This window comes from Cherax quadricarinatus, chromosome 38 (genome assembly GCF_038502225.1).
Source record: "Cherax quadricarinatus isolate ZL_2023a chromosome 38, ASM3850222v1, whole genome shotgun sequence".
Classification (NCBI taxonomy): domain Eukaryota; kingdom Metazoa; phylum Arthropoda; class Malacostraca; order Decapoda; family Parastacidae; genus Cherax; species Cherax quadricarinatus.
The window spans coordinates 21,689,927-21,699,404 of NC_091329.1; the positions used below are offsets into that span (position 1 = coordinate 21,689,927).

Consider the following 9,478-nt stretch of genomic DNA (forward strand, 5'->3'; position numbering starts at 1 on the left):
AATAATAATAATAATAATAATAATAAACTGAATGCGTCTATAAGAACTCTGAAGTAGTGCTACATACACTTTCATCTGAAATACGTATTTCAGTAACACACAATAATAATTTGATTACATGAGTAACAATGGGTCTTTATATATTACAGTTTCATCTCATAGGAAATCATGTAATTTACAAAGCATGATACATACATATGCATGTATATCACAACAATATAAAGACCATCTTAAACAAATTATCACTATCACAATAAACATTGATCACTAGGTATCAACGTCATCAAGGAGGTTCATTCACCTACCCACTACGACGAGAGGATACAATCTCAAGATTCCGTATACATGTATCATGTAATGGTTTACCACTTCATGTAAGAATTATCTTCATATAGTTGGATGTTTGGACACTGATTTAATGATTCAGTGCGTCATTAGATTACAATGCTCTCTCCTACCTCAAATCTTTCCTTTCCCCATTCTTGCGATCCATTTTAACCTAAAATAATTGATTAGAATTTGCCGCCGAAGCGGCTAGTTTATTGTACACTCATGTCCATCCTGTGGAGAGTAATATAAGAATATATGGATAATAAGAGGCCTATTAAATACGACCCAAAATGGTTTACAGGAATAAATTTGGATTTATATCTACAGTTCACTTATCTGTTACAAGCAAATTTTGGAAATTTAATTATATTTGGTATCTTGTTTTCATTAATAAGATATCTTGATATACCACATAGGTTATTATAAAGAAAAAACGAGGGAAAAGGATACGAAAACATGTTGGAGTTATAAGAGAATAAGCCTGTGGTTTCTGTTATTTTTCCCAAATAAAGCGTTCCCGTTATACCACCCAGCACCAGCCCTTGCTGGTGGTAAAATTAATTAAAATGCCCGGAGTGAGGAATTTATTACCCCTGCGTTAGTGAAAACCGAATACCAGTTACACCACCCACTGGTGACTATATAAAAGACAGGAGATATCCATCTTGAACACAAACTGAGCGACAGTATTATCTCCTGCATCTGTCGTAAACGTGAAGGACAGTACCAGTACCACACTCACCAAACCTAGTACTAGGCTGTACTTGCAAGGCCACCACGCTCACCAAGCCTAGTACTAGGCTGCACTTGCAAGACCACCACACTCACCAATCCTAGTATTAGGCTGTACTTACACGACCACCGCACTCACCAAGCCTGGTACTAGGCTGTACTTGCACGACCACCACACTCATCAAGCCTAGTACTAGGCTGTACTTGCACGACCACCACACTCACCAAGCCTAGTACTAGGCTGTACTTGCACGACCACCACACACACCAAGCATAGTACTAGGCTGTACTTTCACGTCCACCACACTCATCAAGCCTAGTACTAGACTGTATTTGCACGACCACCCCACTCACCAAGCCTAGTACTAGATTGTATCTGCACGACCACCTCACTCACCAAGCCTAGTACTAGGCTGTACTTGCACGACCACCACAAAATTTTTAATCCTCAACATTTTCCTGCAATCATTATTAATTCAAAACATATACCATGACACATCACTCGATCTCCTTTTTGGTAAGTGTAATCTTGAAAACGTAGTTTCAGCACTCGATAGTTATGCAATATTATTAATACTTAACATGACAGTAATTTCAACAGGTCACTATTTGTTCGGCCGGGCCACCACTTGGACAAGGCCCGGGCCGGGAGAATACCGGCGAATCTTTAATAATAATAATAATAACTATTTGTTCACATTCCAAAATCTGAAGACTAATAATGATATTCATAATCATTAATGTTCCATGAAATGTATTTGTTGCAAAAATTTCTTGCACGGTATGCCAGGAAAAAAGTTTGTATAATAACTTATACATAATTTTCTGCAGTTTTTAATTGCATGCCATAACATTCGTAACTAGAAACAGCTAGCAGAGCAAGTGGTAATCCTGACAACGTTGTGTTCCCCAGGTCAGTGTTGTGGCTGTGTTGCTCTCTGTAGTGATGGATACTTCCAAGTAAGTATGGTTTAATTTATGTTATTTTCTGTGGTCTATCTGCGGTTCTGTCGTGCTAAGTGTCTGACACTGTTACTATTACACGATCCACCGCTGGTTCTGTGACGCTTTTGTTACTATTACACGATCCACCGCTGGTTCTGTGACGCTATTGTTACTATCACACGATCCAACGCTGGTTCTGTGACGTCATTCACCAGTGATTCTGTAATATGATGGTTGTGTTACATAATTTTCTAGTGGTTCTATAACTTCATTTACCAGATGTGGTGTATAATTTACAGGTGAATCCGTTCCATGATTTAATGTGGCTCTATTGCATGATTTACCAATGGTTCTGTTGCATGATTTACCAGTGGTTCTGTTGCATGATTTACCAGTGGTTGTTGCATGATTTACCAGCGGTTCTGTTACATGATTTCCCAGTGGTTCTGTTGTATGATTTAACAGTGGTTCTTTTGCATGATTTAAAAGTGGTTCTGTTGCATGATTTTCCAATGGGTTTTGTTGCATTATTTGCCAGTCGTTTTACTGCATGATTTCCCAGTGGTTCTGTTACATGATATACCAGAAATTTCGTTGTTTGATTCACAAGTGATTCATCCGCGTTATAAACAGTGGCTCTGGACTCTGCTTTTAATTTCCTCTTGGTCTTCATTTTTTTGGTTCCTAGTTGTGTTCTATCACACCTACTCTTGAAACTGTGTATGGAGAATGCCACATAATCTTCAGCCGCTTATTCCTCTTATTTACTACTTTGAGACTTAAGCATTTTCTAACATGGCTTTGACTCATCTCATTTTAGTGGTGAAGCAGTGTTTGGTGATGAAGCAGTGTTTGGTGGTGAAGCAGTGTTTGGTGATGAAGCAGTGTTTGGTGGTGAAGCAGTGTTTGGTAGTGAAGCAGTGTTTCGTGGTGAAGCAGTGTTTGGTAGTGAAGCAGTGTTTGGTGATGAAGCAGTGTTTCGTGGTGAAGCAGTGTTTGGTAGTGAAGCAGTGTTTGGTGGTGAAGCAGTGTTTGGTGGTGAAGCAGTGTTTGGTGGTGAAGCAGTGTTTGGTGATGAAGCAGTGTTTGGTGGTGAAGCAGTGTTTGGTGGTGAAGCAGTGTTTGTTGGTGAAGCAATGTTTGGTGTTGAAGCAGTGTTTGGTGGTGAAGCAGCGTTTGGTGGTGAAGCAGTGTTTGGTGATGAAGCAGTGTTTGGTGGTGAAGCAGTGTTTGGTGGTGAAGCAGTGTTTGGTGGTGAAACAAGGTTTAGTGGTGAAGTAGTGTTTGGTGGTGAAGCAGTGTTTGGTGAAGCAGTGTTTGGTGGTGAAGCAGCGTTTGGTGGTGAAGCAGTGTTTGATGAAGCAGTGTTTGGTGGTGAAGCAGTGTTTGGTTGTGAAGCAGTGTTTGGTGGTGAAACAAGGTTTAGTGGTGAAGTAGTGTTTGGTGGTGAAGCAGTGTTTGGTGGTGAAGGAAGGTTTAGTGGTGAAGCAGTGTTTGGTTATGAAGCAAGGTTTAGTGGTGAAGCAGTGTTTGGTGGTGAAGTAGTGTTTGGTGGTGAAGCAGTGTTTGGTGGTGAAGGAAGGTTTAGTGGTGAAGCAGTGTTTGGTTATGAAGCAAGGTTTAGTGGTGAAGCAGTGTTTGGTGGTGAAGCAGTGTTTGGTGGTGAAACAAGGTTTAGTGGTGGAGCAGTGTTTGGTGGTGAAGCAAGGTTTAGTGGTGAAGCAGTGTTTGGTGGTGAAGCAAGGTTTAGTGGTGGAGCAGTGTTTGGTGGTGAAGCAAGGTTTAGTGGTGGAGCAGTGTTTGGTGGTGAAGCAAGGTTTAGTGGTGGATCAGTGTTTGGTGGTGAAGCAAGGTTTAGTGGTGAAGCAGTGTTTGGTAGTGAAGCAGTGTTTGGTGATGAAGCAGTGTTTCGTGGTGAAGCAGTGTTTGGTAGTGAAGCAGTGTTTGGTGGTGAAGCAGTGTTTGGTGGTGAAGCAGTGTTTGGTGGTGAAGCAGTGTTTGGTGATGAAGCAGTGTTTGGTGGTGAAGCAGTGTTTGGTGGTGAAGCAGTGTTTGTTGGTGAAGCAATGTTTGGTGTTGAAGCAGTGTTTGGTGGTGAAGCAGCGTTTGGTGGTGAAGCAGTGTTTGGTGATGAAGCAGTGTTTGGTGGTGAAGCAGTGTTTGGTGGTGAAGCAGTGTTTGGTGGTGAAACAAGGTTTAGTGGTGAAGTAGTGTTTGGTGGTGAAGCAGTGTTTGGTGAAGCAGTGTTTGGTGGTGAAGCAGCGTTTGGTGGTGAAGCAGTGTTTGATGAAGCAGTGTTTGGTGGTGAAGCAGTGTTTGGTTGTGAAGCAGTGTTTGGTGGTGAAACAAGGTTTAGTGGTGAAGTAGTGTTTGGTGGTGAAGCAGTGTTTGGTGGTGAAGGAAGGTTTAGTGGTGAAGCAGTGTTTGGTTATGAAGCAAGGTTTAGTGGTGAAGCAGTGTTTGGTGGTGAAGCAGTGTTTGGTGGTGAAACAAGGTTTAGTGGTGGAGCAGTGTTTGGTGGTGAAGCAAGGTTTAGTGGTGAAGCAGTGTTTGGTGGTGAAGCAAGGTTTAGTGGTGGAGCAGTGTTTGGTGGTGAAGCAAGGTTTAGTGGTGGAGCAGTGTTTGGTGGTGAAGCAAGGTTTAGTGGTGGATCAGTGTTTGGTGGTGAAGCAAGGTTTAGTGGTGAAGCAGTGTTTGGTGGTGAAGCAAGGTTTAGTGGTGAAGTAGTGTTTGTTGGTGAAGCAGTGTTTGGTGGTAAAGCAAGGTTTAGTGGTGGAGCAGTGTTTGGTGGTGAAGCAGTGTTTGGTGGTGAAACAAGGTTTAGTGGTGGAGCAGTGTTTGGTGGTGAAGCAGTGTTTGGTGGTGAAACAAGGTTTAGTGGTGGAGCAGTGTTTGGTGGTGAAGCAGTGTTTGGTGGTGAAGCAGTGTTTGGTGATGAAACAAGGTTTAGTGAAGCAGTGTTTGGTGGTGAAGCAAGGTTTAGTGGTGAAGCAAGGTTTAGTGGTGAAGCAGTGTTTGGTGGTGAAGCAAGGTTTAGTGGTGAAGCAGTGTTTGGTGGTGAAGCAAGGTTTAGTGGTGGAGCAGTGTTTGGTGGTGAAGCAGTGTTTGGTGGTGAAACAAGGTTTAGTGGTGGAGCAGTGTTTGGTGGTGAAGCAAGGTTTAGTGGTGAAGCAGTGTTTGGTGGTGAAGCAGTGTTTGGTGGTGAAGCAGTGTTTGGTGGTGAAACAAGGTTTAGTGGTGAAGCAGTGTTTGGTGGTGAAGCAAGGTTTAGTGGTGAAGCAGTGTTTGGTGGTGAAGCAGTGTTTGGTGGTGAAGCAGTGTTTGGTGGTGAAGCAGTGTTTGGTGGTGAAGCAGTGTTTGGTGGTGAAACAAGGTTTAGTGGTGAAGCAGTGTTTGGTGGTGAAGCAGTGTTTGGTGGTGAAGCAGTGTTTGGTGGTGAAGCAGTGTTTGGTGGTGAAACAAAGTTTGGTGGTGAAGCAGTGTTTGGTGGTGAAGCAGTGTTTGGTGGTGAAGCAGTGTTTGGTGGTGAAGCAAGGTTTAGTGGTGAAGCAGTGTTTGGTGGTGAAGCAGTGTTTGGTGGTGAAGCAGTGTTTGGTGGTGAAACAAAGTTTGGTGGTGAAACAAGGTTTAGTGGTGAAGCAAGGTGTGTTGGTGGAGCAGTGTTTGGTGGTGAAGCAAGGTTTAGTGGTGAAACAGTGTTTGTTGGTGAATCAATATTTGGTCCTGAAGCAATGTTTGATGGTGGAGCAAGGTCTGGTGTTGGGAATAAATCTTTAAGAGTATCGGTGCTGTTGTAGCATATCAAACTCCAGCCCCGTCCTTTTAACCACAGACATCATGGTACAGTTGTAAAAATACTTAAATGGGTGACTGTTGAAAGCGCCTTGAACAGTAGTAATCTGACTATTGTTCTACCCTTGCGCAGTGGCTGCCGTATTTTTTTCTGTTCGCGCCGCTTATCTTTATTTTATCGCCTCTTTTTCTTCTTATATTTATAGTTTACAACCTAACCTAACCTGACCTAATTTAACTTAACCTAATGTAACGTAACCTAACGTTATGTAACCTAACGTAACATAACCTAACTAAAGCCAACCTAACTAAGCCTAACATAACCTAACCTAACTTAACCTAACATAACCTGATTTAATCTACCCTAAACTGACCTAACCGTATGTGAGGAAGTGACTATTGCACGCTAGACGAGTGCCAAACTCTGACGAATTCTGTCGGGAAGACGAACTTGGACAGGATGTGAGTGCCAGACTATTATTCTTGTTTTAATTTTTATATTAATAATTATTATATTATTATTATTGTTGTTGTTGTTGTTATTATTATTATTATTATTTTTATCATTATTATCAATATTATTATCATTATTATTATTATTATTGTTTTTATCATTATTATTATCAATATTATTATCATTATTGTTATTATTATTGTTATTATTATTATTATTATTATTATTATTATTATTAGTATTGTTAATAATAATTCTAATATTTTATTATTATTGTTATTATAATTACTGTTTTATTTTTCTTGTCGTTATTGTTGTTAGTATTGTTGTCGTTGTTGTATTTCTTGCTTATACGTTTCCTTAATACACCGGCCGTCTCTTACCGAGGTCCAGGTGACCCAATAAAAGAAACACGTTTACCATAACTCATTCAGTAGCTAGCTAGTTGTCTTGCAAGAAGTGCGCAGCCATCACTAATCAAATGACCTTCCAAATGCAATATCAAGTTCGGAGTGTCATATGAAATGTGATGTCTGCGGACTGCAGGAGAGTTTTACCTGGAGAGTTTACCTGGAGAGAGTTCCGGGGGTCAACGCCCCCGCGGCCCGGTCTGTGACCAGGCAGGGAAGACAACTACTGAATGATTCATGGTGAATGTGTTTCTTTTTTTCGGGTCTCCTTTCTTCAATAAGAAACTGTAATAGCGTTAAAAATGTCATTAGAGATAGTGATTCATGAAATCTTAATAACGCTACTGGAGATAAATCACGGATCGGGTGAAGCTTGAGCCCATGGTGAGTCCTGAAACAATATACAAATAACCCGCACATAGAAGACAGGAGCTTACAACGACGTTTCGGTCCGACTTGGACTGTTTACAAAGTGACACTAACGAAAAGGTAGGTAGGAGGTGGTAGTGGTAGTAGTGGAGGTAGAAGGTAGTAGTGGGGAGGTAGTAAGGAGGAGGAGGAGCTAGTCAAATACTGAGAAAGAAGAAGACTGCGAGGGAGTTAGGTGCCCACAGAGGGTAAGAGCAAGAACACAGGGGATGGGGGAATAAAAAATGAAGGAACAAATACCCAAGGCAGAAGAAAGACAACCCAAAGGAGAAAAAGGAAAGAGGAAAGGGGAAGAGAGAGAAGAAGAGAAGGAAAAAGGAATCAGGTTAAGTCACGAGTGTTCTGAAGTTTGGAGCATTTTTTCAAAGTAATGGGAAAGGAAGGTATCTAGAGAGACGAAGCCAGGACTAAGATTCATACAAGGAAAGTTGTGTATTAGAGAAGATTCAACCAGACGGCGAGTGTTAAAGTTGAAAGTAGGACAGGCCAGTACGTTAACCACTTGGCCAGCTGGCTCTAATAAGGTTCATCCAACTAGGTATATTTCTATACACCATAGATTGGTTAGCATGCGCCCCACTGTGACCACAAATGTAGTCACACATAGTTGTAGTAGTAGTAGTAGTAGTAGTAGTAGTAAAAGTAGTAGTAACAGAAGTAGTAATAACAGTAGTAGTATATTTGTGGGGAAGGCTTTAGCCCGTAGGGGAATGAGTGGCAGTCAGATTCGATCTAATAAAGGTAAAGTAACTTTAAGTTCCTTACAGCAACACTCCTTTCTACAACATCAAGGCATCAAGGGATTGAAGTAAGTAGTGTTAAGGGAGCGGGAGTTGATCGGGGAAGGGGGGTTGCAGGGGTTATCGATAAATGATGGAAGAGGGGAGGGTGAAAGTGGGGAAAGCTAGGTACAAGGTATGAACTGCAGTGGTAATTAGGTGAGGAAAGTGGTAAAGAGGTAAGAGCTCGCTAGGTGTGAGTGATAATCAGGAGACGAGGTGTAGTCGTAATCAAGTAACGTAAATGTGTTGGACAGGCACCAGGGAAGACTACTATTTTTTTTTTTTTTGGCCTCTCCGTTTGTTTATACATAATACTTAACTCCCGCATTAGTTTCCTGCCATGACGCTTTGTAAATTGCTTATATTTATCTTGACAACACACTACAGTAGACATACCTTTAATTCCAGTCAGTTGAGACAGGAGATAAGGATCATACGCTTCTCAACACATTTTCTGTTAATATGTATTAATTGTGGGTTCAAATACTACTGAGAAATATGATAGAATTTGTGCCAAGTAGAAAGTCATTCATCGAAGGCACTGTGAGTATACAAGTAGTAGGTTCAGTTTATCTATGAACTTAATTTCCGATTTTGCAGAGGGCAGTGTCCCGTGCCACACAGATGTACAGGGTTTGGGCTGGAGTTACTTGCTACTGACACAGGAGAGGCGGCTTTCTGCATAAAAGCTGGCGCCGATCCTGTGTGTCCAGGTGTTTATGTAAATGGTACGACCATCTTCACAACCTCTACTGCCTCTACTATGACTACTTCCAGTGCTAATCCAGGCACAAATACCACTACCACCACTGTGACTACTACCAACTCCAGTACAAGTACAACCAGTGATACTATCAGTGATACTACCAGTGATACTACTAGTTATACTACCAGTGATACTACCAGTGATACTACCATCATTTCTATCACTACCACCGCACAGGTTCTTAGGTGTGATGTACCATCGTGTGTGGATAAACATATAGGAGTGTATGCTTACCCTGAGTGTAAGTGTGAGAAGTACTACACATGTTCGAAGTCTGCCTCAGATTCCAGCAGACTCGTCCTCCACCAGTACACTTGTTCAGGTGGCAAAGTATTCAGTAACGTCACCAATGTTTGTGTCACCAACAGGCTTGCCTGTCCATATCCTCTGCGCTGATTAAATGTTTTTTTATTAAACATATGGAGCTACTCAGGGGTTTCATTCCTTGTATGTACCATCATTTATCTTATTGTGATAAATAACTCAGAAGAATTGTAACCTGATGCGGTCTGAGCCTGAATTTCATCTTAGTCGCTCAGCGTTGTACTAAAACAAGTTCCCCACTAGTTTTCTTTTCATTGCGTTAACCAAAACGTATTCTGTATTCTAGAATAAGACCCACGAAGAACTACACAACTACAACACGACATTCTCGAACAGATAATCCAATGTTATCTTTATTTACTAGATCAATGCACTGCCTTTTTGATAATAATTAATGTCTGTCACTCCCAAGTTTGTTATTCATTTGTGGTAGATACATATACATTTAAGTAATTAACTCCGATATGTGTTACTTTGCCCTTATTAAAATTGAAAATGAAATAAAATTAATTAT

The 9,478-nt window shown here is 41.1% G+C and overlaps 1 protein-coding gene across 1 annotated transcript; it reads left to right on the forward strand.

Annotated features, from left to right (window-relative positions):
- The first annotated feature begins 1,017 nt into the window (after positions 1–1,017).
- LOC128692859 (uncharacterized) lies at positions 1,018–9,271 on the forward strand. Its single transcript, XM_053782185.2, has 3 exons — positions 1,018–1,579; positions 1,976–2,022; positions 8,475–9,271. The coding sequence occupies exons 1-3, from the start codon at positions 1,553–1,555 to the stop codon at positions 9,034–9,036; spliced, it is 636 nt and encodes a 211-aa protein (XP_053638160.1). The 5' UTR covers positions 1,018–1,552; the 3' UTR covers positions 9,037–9,271.
- The last annotated feature ends 207 nt before the right edge of the window (positions 9,272–9,478 follow it).